General features: G+C 40.6%; 1 protein-coding gene across 1 annotated transcript in view; it reads left to right on the top strand.

Moving 5' to 3' along the window:
* The window catches only part of LOC117297701 (atrial natriuretic peptide receptor 1-like), a 53,054-nt gene extending 28,727 nt beyond the window's left edge, over positions 1 to 24,327 (top strand). The window contains exons 9-17 of the mRNA XM_033780848.1: positions 148 to 361; positions 5,508 to 5,595; positions 11,141 to 11,280; positions 11,994 to 12,146; positions 12,672 to 12,770; positions 18,095 to 18,186; positions 19,345 to 19,534; positions 20,345 to 20,362; positions 22,513 to 24,327. Coding sequence (XP_033636739.1) covers positions 148 to 361; positions 5,508 to 5,595; positions 11,141 to 11,280; positions 11,994 to 12,146; positions 12,672 to 12,770; positions 18,095 to 18,186; positions 19,345 to 19,534; positions 20,345 to 20,362; positions 22,513 to 22,574 — 1,056 coding nt within the window. The 3' untranslated portion in view covers positions 22,575 to 24,327. The remainder of the gene's footprint in view (positions 1 to 147; positions 362 to 5,507; positions 5,596 to 11,140; positions 11,281 to 11,993; positions 12,147 to 12,671; positions 12,771 to 18,094; positions 18,187 to 19,344; positions 19,535 to 20,344; positions 20,363 to 22,512) is intronic.
* Positions 24,328 to 25,470: the final 1,143 nt, after the last annotated feature.

The raw sequence follows: 25,470 nt of genomic DNA, 5'->3' as shown, positions 1-25,470 counted from the left end.
TAAATGACAATATATTGTCATTATTATTTAGATAAGTTACTTTGCTCTATTCCAACGATGTTTTTTGTTATAACCACCAAATACAATAATTTCTTGAGACTATTCTAATTAATCCATCTATCTCCAATTTCCTTTCTCTTTAAGTAGCTCATCGAAAGATGCTGGCAGACCAACCCGACCCTGCGGCCAACCTTCTCCCAGATCAAGACGACGATACACAGTATCAACCCCAACAAGCTCAGCCCCGTCGACATGATGATGCAACTCATGGAGAAGTACTCCAGACATCTGGAAGCGCTCGTGAATGAGAGGACACAAGATCTGGAGTTGGAGAAACAAAAAACGGATCGTCTTCTCTACAGTAAGTAATACACAAAAGTGGCTTCTGTATACCCCCATCACCTCGAACTCGTTCTCACTACGTCCTGAAACATGTAGTCTTGTTGCCAGACGATAGTAATGTGCACGGCAAGTAGGGAGCGAGCGGGGGATCGCGATAGATGAGTGATAGTGTGAACCACTTCTTGCACCAAGACTACATTTTTCAGAACGCAGTGAGAACGGGTTTAGTGTGATGGGGATTTTATGCGCATATCCGTCACTCAGTGACGCTTCTGGACATGTTTGGTAGTACGTCAACTGGTCTTTGACAATATTATTATGTAATGGTTTACAAGGTGCTATGGCGCAATATTCAGCCAGTCAAACCAGGAACACAGGGGCGAACCCCTTCTCTGTTCGTTATTAGTGCACTGGGTTACGTGCGTTACACAACACACGGGACCAACGACTTTACGTCCCATTGGAGGATGAGTTAGGGCTTTGTGTTCTTTGCACAAGTTCACTGTTCGCACGCCCGAACGATGAGAACGCTACCCGAGAACAATAAACTCAGAACAAGATCAAACACCATCATTCATCTGGGTTTCGAGATAACACTTTAGAAAATGGCGGCAATATCTCAAGAGAATGAGTAAATTACATGCCAAATTACTCTAATATTGATTGTTATAGTTCAAGATAAAAGTTAACATTAGACTTTATACTGTCATCCCTTAAGAATAAGGTCGAACGTTAGTTCACTTTCTTACGTCAGGTTTCCTACTGTACAAAATTAAAATCTATTTTGGCCAGTACCGAATCGCTTTTCGTTGTGCTGTATCACATCGTCGTTTGAGCGGATGAAACAAGAACGGCGATACTACTTGTTCTCGACTATTCAAAAAATAAACCGCCCGAACTCGGCCCGAAAGTCTCCCTATGTTGTGTTTCTATGCAGAGCCCCCATCCAGTCTTACATGTCTTCAAAATTTGCAATCATTAATTGACTTGCTCTGATTCCCCAGTCCCAACATCTCAATATCTTGACAGTATTTGCAACGACAGACTCAACGGTGAGCGTGTCACGTTCCAAAGCCCACCGGTCTTCTAAAATGTCCCCATTGGAAACAACCACGATGAAAAGGGCATTGTGCCCGAACGTTGTTATACAGTGCCTTGAATTCAAGCGAAGATTTCTGTCGTTTCGATTCTCCTTTCCCTTTTACTCGTTTGCTTTTAAAGATTACTGCTCAGAAAAAGAAGAAGTTGTAGTTGATAATTCAATCATATAACCCTTGCAGTTTGGTCGGGGCTATTACCGTGTGGCACACACACACAAAGATAGACTGAGTGACAAATCCCAGAGGGAGGTGATGCAACTGTCGGAAGGGCCGAGTTAGGGAGGACATTTTTAGCTCGTATCGATCGAAGTGCAGCTCGAATGGACTACACTTTTTTTCACATGTAGTTGTCCGCTCGAGAACATTTATTTATATCCTTATTTTGGGGAAGTTCTGGTTAGGGTAAAAGTAAACTAATTGGGATGGAATTGGGGTGGAAGGATGACCCTGTGTGCCCTTCTCAAAGGTGCTGTCACATTGTGGCACTTAATGTCGATACCATCTGCCAAAAATAGCGATACCAAATCGGGAGAAGGGCGTAGCGTGCTTAATAGTGTGAACCTTTTGGGGACACATTGGGCCAACTTCACTCAATGACATCTTTTGTCGACCTCGTTCCCCGGGGTGATCGATCCCGTATAGCACCACTTTTTTCCTCAACATGCCTTGCTAGTTCTTCACCCAGAGCTGTATATATATTGAGAGAGTTGCGACAGAGGGATAAGTTTTCGTCGTTCACGTGGTTTCTGGACGTTATTTTAGGTCCAAAAGAAGCACAACCCAAGTCTTGTATCCTGTATTCCCCAATGCGTTTTTTTTTAACAGCGAGAGGTAGTGATACGGTGCGCTGCCCTCGTAGCGAGGCTTGTGTTTTTGTCGACTGAGGCCGATATAGACTGTGTAAGTCTCGCCCGGCCCGTTCCCAAACATTGCGACCGTTTAGGTTGTGTGCAAGTTTGTTTCATTCATCACAAGTTTAAAGGCAGTTGACAATTACTTAAAATAATTATTTTACTTGGTAAAGAGTAATGGGTAGAGGTTGATAGTATAAAACATTGTTAGAAACGCCTCCCTCTTAAGTGACGTAGTTTTCGAGAAAGAAGTAATTTTCCACGAATTTGATTTCGAGACCTCAGATTTAGAATTTGAGGTCCTGAAATCAAGCACCTTAAAGCACATAACTTCGTGTGACAAAGTTGTTGTTTTTTCTTTCATAGTTATCTCACAACTTCGACTACCAACTGAGCTCAAATTTTCACAGGTTTGTTATTTTATGCATATGTTGAGATACACCAAGTGAGAAGACTGGTCTTTGACAATTACCAATAGTGTCCAGTGTCTTTAAGCAATGTTCACCGGGACCAAGTGGTCTAAAAACATTGAAATAATGCGCGAAAGACTTGCACGGTCTATTGCCTGGTACCCAGCTCATGTTTTTGAACATGGCGTGTTTGTGGTCCAGCGGTCTAGTTTACCGGACCCGAGCTCAGGTGTTGAGCAAGGCACTTATTCAAAAAACATAATTGCGTCGAAAACTGTTGGGAAATTAGAAGTGCATTCCGCTCTTTCAGCCCTTCTTCAAGTGGATGAAACCCATGCAAACATCCTTATGGACAGTTAAGATGGTAACCCTGGTTCAGGTAGGATTAGTTGGCAACGTGCTCCTGGCCTGGTGGGTCTTGACTGGGTCGATAACCCAAATCGGTTAAGTGTAGTAGCCCTCACCTTGAATCAACCGTCCGGCCTTTGTAATTTAAGGCGAAAACAAATTCAAGAAACAAATTCACTACCGACCAACATGGTCAAAAAGGGTCACACTTTCTCGGTTGAACTATTTCCCCAACACTTCTCTGTTAAAATAAAGCTGGGAATAGCACGGCACGGTAACTATACTTGAAATCACGTTTTCGGGACAACATCGTTGGTGAAAACGCAACCTGATAGCTCATTAAAAGGCACAGTTACACCCAGTCTTCTCATTTGTTGTATCTCAATATATGCACAAAATAACAAACCTGTGAAATATTGGACTCAAATGGTGGTCGAAGTTGTAAGAGAATAATAGAAGAAAAAACACCCTTGTTGCACAAGTTGTGTGCTTTCAGACGCCTTGAATTCGATACCTCATCTGAGGTCTCCAATTTAATTCAGATATTTTATTGAGAAATTACCTCTTTCTCAAAAACTACATTTTACATCCGAGGGAACCGTTTCTCACAATGTTTTATACTGTCAACAGCTCTCCATTGCTCGTTACCAAGTAAGTTGTTTTGTGCTGACAATTATTTTGAGTAATTACGAATAGTGTCCGGTGCCTTTAAAGCAAGTGGGCGGGTTGGATCAGACTGGCCTATAAAAGTAGAATTATAGGTTAAGTGAGACAAATATCGTTACTTGTCTCCGAGTTACAATTCCCCTGATGTGTGGCTGTACAAACAAATTAAACATTTAGTAAGAACGGCACATTAAAGCGTTGCTGGGAATACCACATGATCTAGTTGTTGTTTTAATAGCTGGAATGTTGTCTGCAGGAGACAATCCTCTGAATTTGAAAAGGTTCCTGTGTAAATAACTATTAATTTTGTCAAAATAATTGACATTTGTGATTAATGTGGTTTCGTTGAAGGGTAGTTCACAAGGTTTTAGTGATACAGGTTTGTGGAAGGTAAGATATGTGATTGTTTGTGTTGAATTAACATGTTTATACCCAATGCTCGCCAAAAAGCACCATATAAATATCGATGATGAAGTTGTGTAGATAATAATATTCAGATAAATGAGATAAGATAAGATAACAACTTTGTTATCACACACTTGAGAAATTAAAACTGGCCTCGATTCAAACACAACGGACAAAAACACTAACATTCATATAGAACAATATTGAGGAAGATAAAACTAAGCCCCTTTCACACTAGAAACTCCCTTTCGCAATTGATTTGTACTAACTCTGACAAACCTCCTGGTGACAAGATGTTACAAGACTTGGTTCCTAACCGACTTGTTTTTAAAGGCAGTGAAATTAAAAGGAAAGTCATGCTATTTTGGCACACCCCTAAAACCCGCTTTTCTGTTCTAGGTTTTATTTTGCACTTAACTGGAGACACAATTTTAGTTAGAGAAATTTGTCCAGCCCACTCCGTACATATTTTCATGTAACATACAATAATTGTTTAAAGCTATCTAAGGTTGGTTTTCTATTCCATATTTCTGATTTTTATGTTTTACATTTGAAAAACATGAGGGCTGCATGACAAATATATTGTTTTCCCCAATGAACGCCAACATTTCATTATTGGCTACGAGCTGCATCAAACATTCCAATCTGTCTACTCGGCCAAGTGGTTCACCGACCAAATCATGCAAGAAATTTGATAAAAGTTCCACTTGCCACACATGCGTATTAACGCATAACGTTGCGTTCAGAAAATGGCTTATCGTTGCCAGTTACAGATGGCCGACTTAACCCTGTGTGACGCCAAGTGTGAACTACATACAGCCTCACCGGCATTTTACAAAGACTAGAGACCTGCAGCCTAATTGCATGGCTCTGCTTACAGTAAGCAAGGAATAGGCGCTTGCGGAAGCAGGGAATCCCGCGCTTACGTCAAGGCGTCAAGCGTACTTCACGGGTTAACAGGGATGGCTTCTGCGCTTGCGCATTCCACATTACTAGGCATTCTGTGCTCAATACACAGCTAGCGCAGAAATTCGGCACTTACCCTGTAAGCGGAGAATGGTGATCGTAAGCGCGGAATTCGGCGGTAAGCAGAGCCATGAAATCGCACCCTGCTTGACCGCATGCGTCTTGTACGGTGATATTTACACTCTTCGTAACGGCCTTGGCGAGTGTTTTAATCACCGTTTCACGCTAGCATGACCTTTAAACTAGAAGCTGTGGTAAACACGAATTAAACGCAGTGACGGGCAAATACAGAAGATGTACCCCCAACCGTAGTCGTGGCCCACTTTCTTTCACAACAGTGAGCTCCAATTATTTGCAGACGTCTGAAATAAACAAAAAATGGCTAATGTTTCAACTCACCGTGTCTTTTTTCTGCCTAGGTATGCTGCCCAAACCCGTTGCAGACAACTTACGGCAGGGGATCCCATCCAAAGCCGAGTCTTTTGAAAGTTGCACAATATTCTTCAGGTACGTTCAAAGCTCAATTATTCCATTTTTGATCAGGTTCCCTGGACCTGTAAAGACAAGACCTACATAACGAGGGCCTATACGTGTTTTCAGCCTCCTTGGTTTTGGTCAATATCAAATATTGAAAGAATTTAAAATGTGCACGTGTCCACCCTTATATAGGGCATGTCGGTGCATGCCGTATATGACAACCAAAACCAACTGCAGTGCACATGAACAATTTGGTAGCATAATGAGTAATTTAAAAAAAAATTGTTCCAGTCGGTCCCCGAGAAAAATTTGTGAACACTGGAATGTGAATGGCTGTTCTTCTTGTAGATTGCCTAGAACTGGTTGCCTGTACATTGCCTATTGTGAGAGCACTGAAAGCGTCTAACAGATTACAATACAAAAACGTGATATTAATACTTTCACATATAAATAACTTGAAAGTGACCAGTTACAATTGGCGAGAGAAGACTAAATACATATAATGCGTTTTAGTTGAGATTTAAAATTACTTAAAGGAACTACACGTTTAGCAGTATGTGCAGTGTTAACTAATTCTACAAACGAGAAGCAGCTGTGGCAAACTATTCTCTGTATCCCACATAAATTACCCTGTGTCTCCCCCCCCCCCCCCAAGATAATGTAAGGTCTTGTTGGACCTCTCAATGAGGGCGCTGTCTGAGCTTCAGACATGTTATTTTGCTCATTTGGAGTATAAACACATCAACCAGTGCCTGCAGTGTTAGGCCATTACCATTCATCAGTGAAGTTACCCCATGGTGCACTTTGTCCGTGTCCCTGTACAGATTCCATTGCTGTATTGATCATTCCGTTTCTCTTGGTGGCGCCCTTTATTATTTGTAGAAATTGTTCGTTTGGCTAAGTCTATTTGAACTTAAGATATTGTTGACCCCAAATCGCCTACTTTATTTAGCAGATACACAATGTCGCTTGTGGTAATCATTCAATCGACACCATAAGTATCATCATTGTGTGGTACCCCAGAAAAGAACGCCTGTCATTTCCTCTGGTTACAAACACGCGAGCTCCGTTTCACGTAGGTTTGTATAGCAATCTCCAATGTCCAATTGAAAAGTAGACATTCACTGTAGCAACCGCAAATGAATGTCCAACATTGAAATATAAAAGCAGAAATTCGCTGTACAAATTTATGCGAGTGTCCAATGAGTCCAATACCAAACCAATTTTAATGTCCAAAGTATCGGTCAAGTTATTATTGAAACTTCCTCCTACGTGACGGTGCAATAATACTGTTAAAAAAAGATACTGTTTTGTACTTCCAGTCCATAAATAAAATGATTCCAGCCTCTTGAGAAAAGATTGATTCAAGTTTAAGAATCCATATTCACTCTTCATTCTCGGTCCCTTTCCTTGAGCTCTCCTGGAAAGTGCAGGGTTTAAACTTATAGAGCATTCAAGTCACGTATTGATTAGTCCAACGTGGTTTCAGCTCCGAGAACACAAGGCTGCCACCGTGCAGAGAATACAGTGTGTGATTGTCGTCCAATGCATTTTAAAACACTCCCCGATGCAAAGAAAAGTGTGAGTCTGGTAATCGTCTGGCTCCCTATGCATTATTCTGCTACTGTCGTAGATTAACGTGTCATACTTTTAAAAAGTAGATATACGGGGATGAGTCACTCGAGATGTTAACACTTTACGGTGTTTTTGTTTGCCTTATTTTATTTTTGATCCGCCGTGAATCCCACTGCTCAGCGGTGTTTGTGTGAAATGCAAAACAAAAAACTAGGTTTATTGTACCGTTTACAAAATGAAAATTTGCAGCTTTATTCTCGGTATGGAATTTCGAGGATGGAATCTCTACACCCCCAGTCAGAACGCCCATCGGCACTGTTATACTTGTAAATTGTAAGTGCAAAGGTGGCCAATAACGAAATCCCTTTATTCCGAATATACAATTAGGCTTACAAGCATATTAGTAGGTCTACAGTACGTTTCGAAATACAGAGATTGAATTTGGATGGTAGTTCGCAAGGAGGAGCGTCCATGAACCGTCATTGATCAGAATCTTTCGAGTCCTGTAATGCTGCGATCCGTTATCTGTTGATTTAACCGCATTGAACACAGTGGTCAGCATGCTATGATATCCTACCTAAGCTTGAAGCATGCCACGTGTAATGGCAGCATTTTGTGTGTACAAAATCAGTATGTCATGTGTCAATATTATGAAACCAAACTATAAAACATCATTAATTAAGTAAACAGATAAGCAAACTTTTCTATAAACAGATAAGCTTAGGTTATCCCAGGTATACTTGATCATGTAAACTACACCTGTTCAAAGAAAAATAATGCAAAGCAAGCCCTCTTAACAACATGAACAAAGCTTGTGAGAAAATGTACAACAACATGGGTACGTTGCAAACCAATTATATCCCGTGCTCTGCTGGGACTCATTGTCACTCAGGGTCATGCATAGTGAAAAAATTAATTACTATTTTACAGGGCATGGATGCATTAGATAACAACCAAGAGACTGTGTGTTTAATCCCCAGCCGTGACACTTGATTGACTTTATTGCATCGTCCTTCGGATGGGACGTAAAGCCGTTGGCCCCATGTGTTGTGTAGCGCATGTAAAAGAACCCAGTGCACTTATCGAAAAGAGAAGGGCCGTTTCGCCCTGGTGTTCCTGGTTGTGGCTGCTTATGCGCCGTAGCACCTTGTAAACCCTTATAAGTGCTACATAATTGGGTCTCAGAATCCATCACTGCAATAACCTATCTTTCTGAAAGTTTGTATATACTCAGCGCCTTGAGTACCCTGTTTGGTAGATACGTGCGCTGTATTAGACTTCGATATTATTACGCAACACAATGTAGCCTACAAGGGTTAGTGTTACCAGCCAATATACCACGTTACGTTTACTTAGTTGTGATTCCCAGCGCACTTTTCATTTGCAGAAGTTTTATCTTTTGTATAATAAAGCAGCTTTACGTAAACGTAAGAATTTCTATTAAAAAGTCCGTGCGGATTTCGCTACAGGACTTGGTTGCGCAGTGTCACGAAATACTGTTAAACAACGGGGCAGGAATTGCGCAAGCACGTAATGTCAAATCAGATTTCAGAAAACATTCATTCCAGCGTGGCATTGAAATGGCACGAAGCACGATCACACCATTCAACCTGGTTTTCCCGCCAAACGTGAATGTTGGCCCCGCCAAAACGGCCGCGAATGTACACGCCAAAATTAACCATTCTTCACACGCTCTGTCTATAACGGAAGTTCAAACACACGGAAGTGCTTTGTTAATGGTTTCGAACTGCCACCAACAAAGCAAGCAAAGGTCTCTTTACAGCATGGTGACACCCCCCCCCCCCCCCCTCCGCAGCCCCCCCCCCCCCATTCATTGATTTCGAACACCAAATTAAAAAGCTTTTAACGCCGTATAAAGCGTCGCAATGATGTTCAAGCAATCCACAGAACGTGGCCCTCGTTAGTACAAAAACGTAGACTCTTTCCCAGGTGCTATTTTCTAAATCTTGTCCCATTACATCAAGCCGGTCTTTCCTGCCCCCTAGGGTAGCGATGAGTAAACCCATTACGGAAGGGTTGTTTGTCGAATTACAGGTCGTTGAAAACGAGCAGGCGAGACCTTTTTAGGCGGGACAACTCATCTGCCATTACCCACACGCGCGCCCCTCGTGAGCTCCTTTTAAAGGACAAAGTCCACTCTTTCGTTTGCGTTTGATGAAAAATTTCTACGCCTCCCGGTTTACAAATACTAGACCTGTCCCCTCAGAATATGGATTAAAGATTGCATTTTGCCAAAGTGATTTGAGGCAATACCTGGATTCTTTATGGGAAAACAGCTTTTCACGTGATTTATCTATTGAAAAACAACCACATTATGATTTGTATTCGAATTTATTAACGGTTGTCTTCACCTTGTACGATACTAGCCTGTGTAGGAGTGCATTGTTTGGTTGGGTGTATCGTACATTATTAATTGTATCCAAACCTAATAATTTGGCACAACATCGTGTCCACCATGCCTCAAAAAAGCTCATTGGAAATGTTCAATTCCTTGTTAGGTGCAGTTTTTAGTAGAAGTATACATAATTCAAAATTAAAGATTCGGCTATCCTGTGTAGGGATCCGAATAATACTAAGGACACATTGCTCTGGATGGGGCGATTTTGGATTTAAAGGCTGCTTTTTTTGGTTGAAAGATGTCCAAAAAAATAAATAAATAAAACGCACATATGCCTCGAAACTTTTTGGGGTCATTTTATTTCGCCGTGAACCAACAAAGTCCGCCAGTTGGTTAGACCAACTTCAGTTTTAACTTAAAAAAACTTAACGTGTATATAAAGTCAAAATTTGCAGTATGTACAATATTCTGAATTAGGAAACTACTATTGCTTTCTCTCAATTCAGTTTTGACTCCAAACAAAAGTTGAATTCAATTTGCACTCTGTGTAAAATATTCTGAATAGGTAACCATGCCCATTGCTCTCCGCTCTTTGCTCTTTTTAACCCCAATTTTCGATGAAACGCAAATCTGTGAAAACGGAAGTTGCAGTGTGTACAATATTCCGAATAAACCACCATTACTCTGCTCTGAAACCAGTTTTTGACCTTTTAAAATAAACCTATCATGGCCGAAAGTTTCACTTTCTGAATAAGTAAACCACAATTAATAACTCCCAAAACCCACACCTGAATATAAAGTTAAAAATTTGCAGTGTCACAAGTTTCCAATAGATAACCACCATGAGGCTACTTTTTTTAACTCCACATTTCGATGAATAGCAAATCTGCGAAAACGTAAATCTCGGTTTGCGACTTCCCGTGTCCACTGGGGGCCCGGTTACACATGGGGGTAATTTTCACACGCTCCGCACCAAAATGTCTGATGGGCACTGCTATTTTTGCATTTGCGAACGAAAGGTTTTCAAGATTGAAACAACATGGATGCGGTTTTAGGTTGCCCATTTGCAAGCCACGATCATATGAAGAATTGTTTTCTTGTTCACAAGGGGCTCTGCCACATGACTGTGACGTCACTAGGTCTTCGCATTATGATCACCTATATTGGTGCGATTTTGTCATGTCAGTGTACAAAATATTGATTGTATTTTTGTCCAGCCATCTTGCTTGATTGTTTGAGGTTTAAACCTGTTTTCTGTCAGAATTTAGCGGTATTCAAACCATAATTTGATGTTTGGTATGGGTGTGCTTAAAATCTCGTGAATTCTTTGAAAGATTTTATGGGGTACTTCTGTGTATGATGAAAACAGTGTGTTAAAGTACATGAACATGTTGGGGGTAAACCCTCTGGTCCATACCAGGCATGTTGTACAATCAAGGTGGGGGTAAATAGTCTGTCCACCCATCCTTCTTTGGAACCCGCACCACATTACTCTTCAAGAATACAGGGAATCCCGCGAGATGATCACAGTAGCACGACAAATGAAATTGGAGCTGATACCGATACCGCACTATAGGTGACCAATACGCTATTTTCAGGAAACCAAGAATAAACATTGATCTTTCCCGTTTTTTCTTGCAGCGATATTGTTGGGTTTACAAGTCTATCCAGCGGCAGTTCGCCTTACGAGGTCGTCGCACTTCTGAACAAACTCTACGTGACCTTTGACTCCATAATCGACGCGTATGACGTGTATAAAGTGGAGACAATCGGAGATGCGTGTAAGTTGACTCATCAAGCTCATTATTTGTCTGATAAATAAAACAAAAAGGGATAATATTTCCAGCCAAAATTGCTTAATGACTGGCGGTAAGGAAGGTTAACAACATGCATTTATTCATTCCTTGTGAGAATACAAATTTGTCTTCAATGGGGCGTGAATATTATTATAGGCCCTGGACACTTTTGGTAATTACTCAAAATAATGCACTGTTTTGTCTGTAAAACATGTAGTTTATCTTTTTGTTTGGTTGCTTTGCGTAAAAGCGCTTTGTACCGCTTTTGTAAAAAGCGCTATATAAGTAAGGTTATTATTATTATGATAATAATTAGCATACAAAATTGGTATCGAACAATGGAGAGCTGTTGATAGTATAAGACATTGTGAGAAACGGCTCCCTCTGAAGTATGAAGTAATGTTGTTTTGAGAAAGAGGTACTTTCGTACTCAAAATTTAAAAGACTTCACGCCTGAAGCCTTTTATAGGCATTAAAAAGCACACAAATTTGCAACTTCGATGAACGATTGAGTCGAGATTTTCACAAAGTTGTTATTGTATGCATTTAATGTTGGGATACACCAAGTGAGAATACTGGTTGTTGACAGTTACCAAAGGTGTCCAGTGGCTTTAAACATTCTGATTCGAATGACGATGTATGCATAACACTTCTTGAATAAGATGACACAATTTTTCCCGCCTATTTTGTCTCCTCAGATATGGTCGTCTCTGGCATTCCAAAACGCAATGGTTTACTACACGCTGGAGAGATCGCCAGTATGGCAATAGACTTGGTACAAGTCTGCGAAACGTTTATAATTCCCCACAGGCAAGACATGAAACTGAGAATACGAGCCGGCATCCATTCGGGTAATTATAAACGAGGGAGGAGTGTTTTTCCTTCTTAGGTCTAGGGATATCGTGTCACACTTGTGTTATGTGTATCAATTGCGCTAAACATGGGAATCACGCTATCGTTTGCTTTAGTCATAAAGAAGTGCTGTTGGAAAATGGCGCAGTGAGAACACACACACATACAAGTGTCGCCTGCAACACTGGACATCCTTATTGTCCCTCTTTTGTTTATACTCATTGCAACAGCTCCCTTTGTTTGGTACACGTTTTGCAACCGTGGACCTTTCCCAAACCGTGGACCCTATTGGCCTCTTTTGTTATAAGTCCCCGGTTTGAATGTATTTACCTATCATAGGAACGAGGTTGACTTATCACATGCATCCCTACCACCACTCACGTCATATGTAAGTCAAGCAGTGAGTATAATGAACGTCTCAGCCCCTGTCATCAAGTTAAACAATCAATCAACCAATTGTCACTGAAAGCTCAACAAATCACAGTTGTGATATCATTCTGTACATCATGTTCAACCAATCACAGGCTCCGTTGTAGCGGGTGTTGTCGGCCTCAAGATGCCAAGATATTGTCTCTTCGGCGATACAGTCAACACAGCGTCTCGAATGGAGTCTACAGGCGAAGGTTTGTAAACAAGTTTTTTTCAGCTGGGGTTTTTGGTTTACCTGTTTTCTACCTGTGCTTTTTTTCTAGGAAGAGTATTTGTCGAGTCTTCTTTTTTATTGTAAAGTACGGCCCAACACCCAGTTATTTGTTTAGCCAATTTAACGCTCAGGTATAACGCATGGCTGAAAGGCTTTTCATGACCGTGTGGAAGGGTAAAAGGTACAGCCACGGAGCAAGGACCTGCATGAATGCTGCAGCTTGCCCTCTTTCCTTGGACCCCATGTCCCTTAACTCCTTGTAGATTTTAAAGACGGACTTCACCAAGTTTAACCCGAACTGAAGAAACCGTTAAAACATTTTAGGGATTGGTTTTTCATGTATTATGGTTTGCCACTCAAAATACAAAGATTGTCGGTGACCATGTTATTTTAGCCATGCTAATTGTATAGCAAACTACTCCTATATTATTTATAACTACATACAACACTCACAGCATTGTAATCGTGAATTCGGAAGTGTTTATTGTGAGCTGAACTACATTCCGTGTCATTGACATGTAAACATGAGTTAAACATGGCGGCGCCCAAGGCGGACTTCGTGACGTCACTAAAAAACCAAAAAATAGACGTGTGCAGTCCTAACATCAATACTTTACACTAATCCTGTGTAAGTATTTTTAGCGTTGCCCTAGCTGAGGGTCGTTTAAAACCGTTTATTATTTTCAGGGACAGGTTTGCCTTTAAAATATTCAGTGCTGTCTGAATTATGAAACTGATTTCAGATAGCAGTAATGGTCTGTAAGGTGACAATCTGCAACCGACCATGGCAGAAACACCAGCGCTATTTCCCTTCTCTTACTGAAAGTGGATTTGTTACGTGCGTTGCACAAGCTGTACGTCCCATCCGAAGAACGAATCAATACATTATTAAGTGACTTGCCTTAAAGGGAAGGTATACTTTTGGTATCACTCTTAATACATAAGAAGACATAAGAAAACTTATTGAACATATTGATCTCCAAAAGAAGAAATTGCTTTGCTCACACAAGTTTTTAAAAAACAAATATATATATATATATCCCGCTCTAGTCAATTTTCCCGCTCTAGTCAATTTTCTTTGTTCAATCCAAAATCATTTAAAACAAATGTTCCCAGTCAGTTTCCCTTGTGGTTTATTATTTGATATCTGATATAAAAAAGTCGCATCCCCTTAAGGTGATCCCCTGTCTGCCGCTTCCCAGGTTGTATCGTTACCCGGGTGTGATCCCTGGCTACACGGCAGTTTGCGGTTTAATGGCTTCTGACAGGCACCCCCGAACAAAGATATTGACAAAATTGGGAGACCACCAACATAGGGCTAGATAGCTCAGTTGGTAGAGCGCCGGCACGTTAAACCGGAGGTCGTTGGTTCAAATCCCGCTCTAGTCAATTTTCTTTGTTCAATCCAAAATCATTTAAAACAAATGTTCCCAGTCAGTTTCCCTTGTGGTTTATTATTTGATATCTGATATAAAAAAGTCGCATCCCCTTAAGGTGATCCCCTGTCTGCCGCTTCCCAGGTTGTATCGTTACCCGGGTGTGATCCCTGGCTACACGGCAGTTTGCGGTTTAATGGCTTCTGACAGGCACCCCCGAACAAAGATATTGACAAAATTGGGAGACCACCAACATAGGGCTAGATAGCTCAGTTGGTAGAGCGCCGGCACGTTAAACCGGAGGTCGTTGGTTCAAATCCCGCTCTAGTCAATTTTCTTTGTTCAATCCAAAATCATTTAAAACAAATGTTCCCAGTCAGTTTCCCTTGTGGTTTATTATTTGATATATATATATATATATATATATATATATATAAATGTAACAACAGGCAGATAAAAAAGATAGCAACAAACATAAAAAATTATATACCCCGACCGGCCATGTATACAACGTGTGGTGCGCAAGCTGTACGTACAGAAAATAGCATTAGAGGACACTAGAGAAAGTGCGCCTTAGAAATGCTGTGAGGCCTTGGCGCAACAACATACAAAATACCGAGAATAATTTACGTGAAAAAATATGCAAAACATTGAGTTAAAAAAGGTTATACCCATGTACAAAGGAGCAAAGATGACGGTTAGTATTCAAATAGTGGGCTGTGTTAGTTCACGAAGTGACAGGAAACCACACAACTTTGAGGCATAGTTGTGGAGATCATTATGTTATACTTTGAAAACATCTTTCAACCGTTATTCATCTTCACACAAAAAACGATGTTTGTTTATGCAGTGTCCGTTGAGGAAATGATTACGGTTGGTAATCACTCTTGAACCAAATGGCAATACAAACTTACTTGGTCAGAACTATATCAGCTTTCGATAGTATAAAGCATTTTGAGAATCATTTCACTTCAAAGTAATGTGGTTCTGGAGAGAAAAAAAATCAGTTCTATCCCCGATTTAAATGTGTGAAATGTTATGTAAGAAATGTCTGATAATAATACCACAGCATTTGTAAGCTGCACTTTCTCTATGTTAGTGTTTTCTAATGCTATTGTCTGGACCTCGAAAGAACCGTTTCAGATTGAAATATTTCTCTTGTGGTTTGTGTAGCACTGACCTGAACTTTGTATACAATCAATTGAGACTAAATACTGTAACTTGTCAAGTATAATTTGAATCACCAGCAATAATGTCAAATTGTGTACTCTTTAAATCGTCCGTGTTTCTATGGGGTCGTTCGGAGCTTTACGTGTATCTGTGTTGGACCATGATCAACGTCTCCCTCCTTCCTGATTTATGGAACAGCCGATGCGATAAACCAGAGTATATGTTGTTGTCACAGTTGGACATCCGAAAACAAACATTTCATCTTTACTCCAAACAAAAAATACCTGCGTTAGGAACTAGGGAAGCCATTCATCACAAAATGCAGTGTTTAAATCATGACACTTTTATAAGAGTTATTACTCCGTACATAATTTAACCTACAAATGCAACTCAAAATAAAATTTCCCCATGCACTTTAAAAATTGTGAATAAAATATTGCAGCTACCGGTTCGATGTGTTTTTCAAGCAACTTTCAGACTTGGTAAAGGCAGACCGATCTTTGAACGTACGTCACGGGTAACATGTGGACCCAATTACCCGTTGTGTTTTCACCTTTTTCTCTCGGACATGAGCAAACATTCGGTAATTATTGGAAAGACAGTCATGGCACGGAGCAGGCAGCGGGAACCTAAATAATCGGATCGGGGGAAATGGTGTGGGGCCATTAATTTTATTAGATTATTGGTACAAGTTTGCGGCCGTTGTACGAAGGTTTCATTGCAATTGAAGTTTTTTCGTGATTTATCATCAATTATCCACGCTAGAATTTGCTTAACTCACTCGAAAATGACGTACTTTGCTGGATGGTATATGCTTAAGCTGTAAACAATGTGCTATTCCATGGGCACACGTCCATTAGCTGGTTTTTCATTTGATATGCAGAAGCCTTGTTTGTTCGACCTTTCTGTTCTGGAGTGCTTGCTTATTCCTTCCTCCGTGCTTATCCAAAGTGACATGGCGGCTGCTGATCTTATGGCGCGTATCTTCTGCTTCATCTGGAACACGTCCTTCAAATAATAAAAATGGCGGTGTATATGAGAACTTAAGAAACGTTGTAGATAACATATACGTGCTGTATGTACACTGGTGAGCCATAACCCAAGAGAGATAGGCCTAGGTCTATGTGGCTGCCGTGTATTGTGACTCTTGCTTATCGCATGTCCTTGTCCTTCGTGGTCGGCTTTTTGGTGCATATCGGTGCGTCCCTGTGTCTAAGCTTTTAAAATGTGGCTCGAAACACTCAGTAAGGCGAGTAATGGAATATATGGGGAAATGTGCTTTTGTTGATACAAGCATGGAATCTGACACACGGTTAGAGCATAAGGCAAGGCTAGAGTGAGTCATGAGAAAGATATTTGGCTTTCTTTCAAGATACCCGCCTATCCTGTAGCCTTGCTCAAGGCAGTCGCATTATTCGCTCCGAAAAGACGCCGCTGTAAACCCACCCGTATGCCCTGTGCGTGGTGCGTGCGATCACACCGCATGGCCAACCCGTATACACACTGTCACATCGTACGACTACTGTGCACACAAGTCATCCGCACTCGTACCACTGACCGCATGCGGGGGCCGTTAGGCCGACGGCCTTGTCGGGTCTGTAACTTCCGGGTTTAATGTGTTGTATTGACAAATTTCCACTTGTGGACACAATTGGGGGGGGGCTCTCGGATATGCTAGTATGCAGCCCATGAATATGTATATCTTTTGTCAGACCTATCAGACAACACAGGATGTGAGGCAAATGAATTATTCATTTTGACGTCCAATCAGTTCACGCACGCCTATCATGCTCGCTGAGCGTCCGTGGTGGTGGTGTGTGATGTAAACCTGACTCGTCTTTCGCGGGCATTATGGTAATGAGCTGACCGTGGGAACTCTTCGCTAATTATAGTAATGAGGTCAGTGGCTTCAACACAGACCCTACAAGGCTGTCGGCCTGACGGCCTCCGCATGCGGATAGTGTACGGGGCATCGTGTCGTGCGATGTTACGCACAGTGAATACGGTTGGGTTTTTATACAGCGGTGGTCTTTTTTCGGAGTGAATAATTCGACTGCCTTCAGCAAGGCTACCTATCCTGTCTACCATTTTGGAGGAATTTTCTCTCAAAATGGTGGACATGTTTGACGGGCATTGTGCGGAGGTACATTCCGTGTTGTGCAAAGGATCAAGAGGGACATCGCAGATTTGTCCTTTGAACAAAGGTTTTAACACCAAAATTGGTAGAAAAACAAGCAATAGGCCCTTATGGCTGGCAATGTTACCTTTATTTGTTCACAGACTTTCTGCGATGGCCATAATAGGCAAATGTTTTTCTCGTAAGATTATGACTTGGTGCCAACCCATCAAAGCCTCAGTCCAATCACCTATACGTGCCGTACTTAAAACTGTGTTTTGGCCACATATAATCCTCCAGACACAAACTATCAACCCTTTTTTTCGTTGGGGGTTTTGTTCTGAAATGTGATCTTCTGATTTAAATGTAATTTGACTGGTTGGCTTCATAATGTGTTCATTGATATAATTATTGATGTTTTTTTTGTTAATTATAGTTAATCATTTACTAATACATTTGTTTATAAATTTAATTGTTTTATTTTGTATGTGTGTACTCCTCCAGACATTAAAAATTTACTGTGCAATTACTACCACGTGTTCATGCTATTCGCGACATTCATTTCCTGTGTGTACCGTTTGTGACTTGATCAAGATTTGGTTACTAAAATATCTTTAATTTCTTCATCATTCATCCCTACAGCCCTCAAGATCCAAGCGAGCGAGGCATGCGTGAAGATCCTGGAAGTTCTTGGTGGATACCATACCGCCATACGAGGCGAAATGCCCGTTAAGGTAACTGGGTTATTTTAGACCACACTAGGGTAGATTTCATGGTGTCTTGTTGGAGTTTTTCCCTATACACTTAAAATGAGAAGAAAGTTTCAAAAAATGTTTTTGTGTTAAGCAGCACCACAATCTATTACTTTTTACCTCAAGTATAATAAGTTTTCAGAGAGCCAAATTAGTTTCGTGTTTGATAAGGAATGCTCTTTTCCATTGTCAGAGCTCACTGATTTTATAATCAGTGAGCAAAATCAGTGAGCCATGATGATTTCAGATTCTTTAGTTCGCAAAAATCGTAAAAGCCATACAGTAAGAGGGTGGTCAAACACCCAATTTCATCAGTATTGTATAAAAATTTAACTGAAGAATTGTGAAAATGAAGTTCTTACGCCTATTAATATGAAATAGAGTGAATTAAACGCACAGTGGTAGGGGTTTGAATGTATATCGAATCATTCATTTGAGCATATTCTTCATTTTGTTCTTTCATCAAAACAGAAGGAGTGGCATATAAAATTGACGCGCGTCTCAAAAAAACCAATTTTAATCCCATCCGTCCATCAAACTGCCCTGTATATTAATATGCCAATAAGATCTCGGACTCGTTGTCTCCTCATCTTTACATCTGACCGGATGATTGTGGGACAGCTCTGGTGAACTCGTGACCTTTAATTTCCGCCATTGGTGTGTGAGGGGGAGGATGCGAGGGGACTGTGGGGAGTTATTTGCCCTCGGGTATAGAGCCGTGGATCTCTCAAACAAAATAATTTATGTATTAGATTTTTTTTATGTTTTTAGACTTGATTTCCAGTTTGAGATCGCAGTCGGTTGTTGTCGTCATCGGCCATTCAGATAGCAATTTGGCCTCAATTCGGCTGTCACATTCCCTATCTTGCGATCACATGAAGCTTTGATGGCGCTATTGCATACAAAAAAACATGAGCGAAGGTTTTGAACCATGTCTATATTGTTTCAACACAAAATGCAAAATATATTTAAATGAATGAACTAAAAGGTAACAAAATAAATCAAAATTTACAGGAAAGATTTATTATTTAAAAAAAGGGGGGAAGGGACTTTGGCATGTCTTAAGAGAGAATATAACAATCACATAGTTGTATGAACCATTAATAATTATTATCAATATGAATTGTCAACCTCTCTCAGGGCAAAGGAATAATGATAACGTACTGGGTGGAAGGGAAAGACCAACCTGCAACTGACTCCACGCAGACTCTACTCACAGCGACCAACGTGGTACTAAACGGCGACCCTGACAAGCCCGCCAGTTCGCCACGGGAACAACTCTCCGTCAGCGACATCAACGAAGAGGTCAACCGAAAGGTGTCTTTACCAGGTAGGTTGCTTTGCTGTGGAACTAACTGTGTCCTATTGGCTAGGCATTGGATTGAGGGACTCGTTGGCGAAGCCACGAGGGCACTTTCCAACTTGTTTGCGGTTGTTTGTATGAATTATTCATGAAACGTTCGGGAACCGGGGTCCACATAGGTAAAATGCACTGGACATAAACCACCTGAGCCAACAACAGCAACAACAACAAACAAACAAACATTTCCCTCTCTCCCCAATCTGGTTACGTATCTGTATCTGGTATTACCTGGGCAATAGCCGTACTTTCCTTTCTCACTCTAGATGTAGTAAGGCCGTGTCATATTATTTAGTGGCTACGACTGTGCCCGATACGTTCATCGGTGTAGCGCCCTCATGCGTCAATTTTGAGAGTAAATCATGCACCATAGACGGCGTTTGCGTGTACTTTCGTGTTCTTTTCTTTTCACATGTTTTCTAGAAAAGTCGGTAGTCCTGAAAGACAATTAATATTTATCAACGAAAATAAAATTGTGAACATGTCGAGAAAACATTGATTCTTAAATTTCCCCCAAACTGTCTGCAACAGCCCCTGAATACGATCCTATCCGCTTTGGTCATGTTCCCTCCTTAAAGAACACCGTATCTTACTTCATATGAAAAGGACCCAGACTATTGTTGGGAAACAAAATACACAGTCGGTTATGTCCGAGCACTATTGGTGTACACCTGCTTTTTACTATGGAAACTATTTATAAAGCATAGCTTGAAATTACTGTCTTTAACAATAATACAATTTTGTGTGTTTTTATTCCGCTCTAACATTACTTGCTGATAGTTACTCTGCATCCCAAAGGTAAATAACTAAATTATTTAATATTCTCTTAGCACTTGGTGAGATTGTATTCTGATAACGAAGAAGTGGTACGTACAGAGTTCAATAACAACAAGTTTGGTTTGGCGGGCTTTTGAGCTTCATTAACATTTTCTTCTTGCTCTTTTTAAAGATTGCACTCTGGTAGCAAGTTTATAACTCTTTCTATTCTAGAAACTAATAAAGAATTATAGAATTAACACAATGAAAAAGCTTCTGACCTCAAATATATTAGCACATGATTAACTATGATGATCAATAACCTTTTCAATGCTGTATGGGTTGCATTTACATAAAAAACGACACTAACAACTTGCTTCTATAAATTTGTTAAGATTAGAAATGTAGACCAAAAGCGACGTGACCCGAAGTAACACTTAATCATGGCACATGCTAATTATTTCACTGTTTTCTCCCCAGTGCAATGCCCTGGGGAGTCGTCAAGGTCCTCAATATCCCAGACTGGACTATACCACATTATCTATAGGGGGATCAGGTCCCACAGTTGTGCGGCTTTGTTTTTGTCGTGTTTTGTTTTGCTTTTTTAAGGATCTAAAACATATTTTCACTGATGTACTTCGTGCACAACACTCTGCGCACATACAACAGACCTGCCCCCAAAAAGTGGAGCCATTTATTAGTTGAATGAGGCTTCAATAATATGTCTTGCTGACACCCTGTGCTATGTTCTGGGGTCTCCAACACCCCTCGCTCTGCCAATCAAACTTTTGGGGCTAACTGAGAGCCGGTATTAACTGATGGAACTTTTCTGCATACTGTGTATTTCTTGTGGTTGCTGCATGCAAATCAGCACAATGTTTTCCGTGAGTGAATGTGTCAACCCTTAACGATTTAGTAGTAGACAACATTTTTAAAAAAAATCAATCGCATATGCAGACATTCCATCGTGGTGTCACTGGGTGCTGTGTTTTCCCCCAAGGAGTAATATCGAAACCAAGAAGTATTTTCTGAAGTTTTTGTTGATATCAACAAAATTCTTTGTACTTTCACAGAACGCAAGCTCCATCAATGTCCGACTGCACTTTTAGCCATTATGCTTTGCCAAATGCGCGTGTGTGTTTTCTTGTTTCGTCATTAGAACATCGGGCACAATATTGCGTGGAAGAATCCCAACACAAACATGAATATTCATGATTTTGTTGCCTCCCACGTGGTCTCATATCACTCGAGCTAGCTAGTCTTTCAATGCCATTGGTTTTAGGTTTGGACTAGTATTTGAAACTTGTATTTCATCTATTAATACCACATGCATGGAGATTGTGCCTTTGTTGATGTGGATAGTGTAGTAATATTAATAATAAACTGCACTTTATAAAAGTGCCTCACACAATGTCCTGAGGCGCTTTGGACAAATGACTTCAGTGTGACCATAGGCTCACCGTTTGACTTGCTCTGCCCTTTGTGTATCATAAGTGAGAAACAACATCGGGATGCATAATTTGGTGCTATTATTGTCAATAATATGCCTTTACAGTGTATTCAAAATGTTTATGCCATTGTGGTTTTAAACCATTGAAACGAACATGTTGTATACATTTTGGAAAACATGGAAATGTAAGTCATTTACGGCATGATAACCATTACATGTGCTTGCAGTTACATGACCCTCTTGAGCATGTCAACACTTCTCACAGCAAACACCACCACAGCGCCCTCTGTCGAATATCAATGACCAACGTGGAGTGTTTACACATTGAGCGGTAAACTTTGATTAGACCGCCATAAGAGGTCTAAACTGCATGTGCGCCTCAGCTGCCAGGAAAAAACACGTATTTGATCCATACTTGCCGCTTGAAATCTTGAATTAACACCATTTGGAATAACACCATTTGGTCCCCTAGGAAAACACAAGTCCTACCGAGGAAATAAGAAATTGCCATGTAGAAGTGTGTGTTCCCCACTTAAAATCTACAGGTGAGACTGTTTTATACATCGTAAAAATATTGTGAGTAAACATCATCGACCCTCTGGCCACCCCAACCAGTTGGCAAACAAGATTTATCCCAATGGGTTCAATGATCTCTTTTCCCATGTTCGGCACACCCATAAGATTTCTTTTTATTTATTTCATAGTTCTCTTGTTTTCTCTTTTTGTATCTTCTCTTCGAAAGGTTCAATTGATGACAGAGATGTTACCGAGAAATCTTGCCTGATCAACGAGAGTCAAGTATGATGATCGTCAAGACTAAACACATTTCCCATGGCCCTGATCCCTGCTCGCGTCACGTCTTGCCCGGACAACTCTCTCCCCGGTTCCCGAGCCCGTTACCAATGCACCGAGAACACGTATTGTCTTAACCTAGGTATACGAAACCTAAAAGGAAAGCATTAAGTGGAAATACTCATTGTAAAAGTTCATGTGTCGTGACGTTATTTTATTTTTATTTTGTCAGTCTTGAAAAAAAATTAACGATATTTGTCACGCTCAAACTATGCGAGGTGGTGCTTCATGCGGTACAGTATAATATGGATATGTGGGAAAATACAAACTGTGAGCCATTTATAATCCACGGCTTTGGTTTGGATTCGGCTTCAGACTCCGTTCTCTACGTACGCAAAGCACGCACAGCTGTCAACACAACCGCGGGACCAAGCTAGCCTGATTAGCCGAATCTGGAGCCGAAGCCGTTTAGCGTCTTTGGCTGAGTCGATAGTCGTTGGCTTCGTAGTCGTGGCAGGGTTCAGTCCACTGATCTCTAATAGAGACCAGTGGTTCAGGATCAGCCGAAGCCGAAGAGGACAGTCAGGCGAAACATACCAGTGCCAAATTTCATAGCGCTGCTTAACGGTGAGCAAATTTGCGTGTTTACTGTAGCAGAAAAATGTGCTTAAGCCTCAGCGTATTTCACAGGTTAGCAGAAAAATTGGGCGACCATAATTATTGCGTGTTAACCGTAGATTTGCATTGTGACGTCATTTGTTTTCGTGCGGTAAGCACCGGAAGGTGACGGTTAGCAGTGCTATGAAATATAAATTGCACAGTCTGCACAAAATCGGCTGCTAAGCAGCGCTATGAAATTGGACCCAGGCGTTAAGTTGACCAGTGATGTGCAGTGCTGCCCTCTGTTGAAAAAAATTAAAAAATAAATAAACCGCATACAGCGCTGGGTATAACGTGAGTGGTCGCAATCGATGTTGTTCAAGCTTCTTGTATTATTAGTATCGATGGGGTAACCAAACTGAAAGGGTAACCAAAATATGAAGTGACATTATTAGTGATTATTAACCAACGCACACAGCTGAATAATGTTGTATCAAGCCCCTTGCCAATAGGAACTATACCACGCACACAAAACTGCCTTCGTGACGTCATTCAAAATATTGTTGTGGTTGGTAGGACGTAGAATGAAAGATTAGATTACTAACTAGCTTTTCGATGTCATAGAAATGCCGAAATAATTTTATTGGTAAAAAAGGGGATTTTGAAATGGAGGCATTTTGAAAATGATGCACTTTTTATTAAAAAAAATGAGGTAAATCTATAAATAATAGATACCGACAACGCTTAGACTCAAGACATGTTGACGCCAACTTGTTTTCATCGGTAAACCGAGCTGAATTATGAGCCTTGAAATAGTCTGTCCCCTGTTTTGTATCATAATAATCTGTGTTCCAATTAACCGGTGAACAAGACAAAGATGGTAGCATGGATGGGCATGAGCTTTTGACTGTTGTAGTTGCCTATCAGGGGGACAATACAGACGCGACGGAGACTAAATAAAAAAAACTGGACTCGACGTGACACTGACAGACTCGTACTCGTGATAATGACGGCATTAGACGATGACTTGCCCCGACATCTGACGTGAAACCATTTAGAAATGTTCGCTCAAATTTTAGACGCTCAACAAACGGACACTAAAAATGCAATAATGCTTGTTTATTTATTATTTATTGTCAAAAACAAATGGGGGGGGGGGCTCGGAGTGAAGGAGGAGGTTTTTTTTATAAGGGTAAATAAGTATGTGTCTTGTGTTTTGTTTTTATGTTTCTTGTTTTATGTTATTTTTTTATTTTATTGTGGCCAGTTGTTGTTTTAAAACTTATTTTGTCAAAAATATATACGAATATCACCCCGTAATGCGGAGTAACTTTATGCATAATATTAATGTGCACCACCAATGTTGTGGAGTGAATTTTGCAGTTATAAATGAATTGAATTGCCAAGAAACACTTTTGCGTTGTGTGTAAAGATAAGTAACAAATAATATCACTTATCACTTATTAAAATAATATGTTGGCGATATGCCCGTCTTCCCATAATGTGTTACATAAGAAAGTATTATACGGAATGCTACCATGTGTTTTCATCATATACCTGTATAAAGATATTACACACCATGAGTTCATTAAGTTTAATTCAATGGGAGACTTTGGAAAGTTAAGTGGCAGCAGACTTAAGGTACGGTCACTCAGGCCCCGATAACGAGAACGAAAACAAGAACGACAACGAGAACGAAAACGAGAACGATATAAAAATGCACGCCCTCGATTGGTTGAATGAGCATGGACGTATTCTGCGTGGAGCATTTCAACCAATAGAATGCGTTCTCTCTGCGTCGTTGTCGTTGTCGTTTTCGTTATCACTGCAGTGTGACTTGGCCTTAATCAGGTAAATTTCCATAGACCTTATTATGCGTGGAATGGGGTGCATGCTGGTGTAGCTAGAGATCAAGTTTGATCCCTTTCTAGACCAGCATGCATCTCATTTAATAGTTAGCACTTGCGCAATGGGTATTTGCGAAAGGGTCTTTTATTGTTCTGAGCATGCGCATATAATCCTGAGCAATCGATTTATAAGTCTGCTGCCACCTAGCGTCCCCACAAGTAACCAGCTTTTACCACTTTCACTGCTAATTATTAATAATCATTAAAAGTGGAGATCATACGTCACAGTGTACTATGGTGGCTCGGAGGGGACATCTTCTCACTGTTATTAATGATGTATGCACGGGGACACCATACCGTATTTTTATTATTAAGTTGAAGGAAATGTAAATAATAGCAAACATTGGAATTGTCTTTCCTTGCTCAGTTGTTGTCGCACAGATAAACGGCAACTTATTGTA

This window comes from Asterias rubens, chromosome 12 (genome assembly GCF_902459465.1).
Source record: "Asterias rubens chromosome 12, eAstRub1.3, whole genome shotgun sequence".
Lineage (NCBI taxonomy): Eukaryota > Metazoa > Echinodermata > Asteroidea > Forcipulatida > Asteriidae > Asterias > Asterias rubens.
This window is presented reverse-complemented; position numbering and strand designations above follow the sequence as displayed.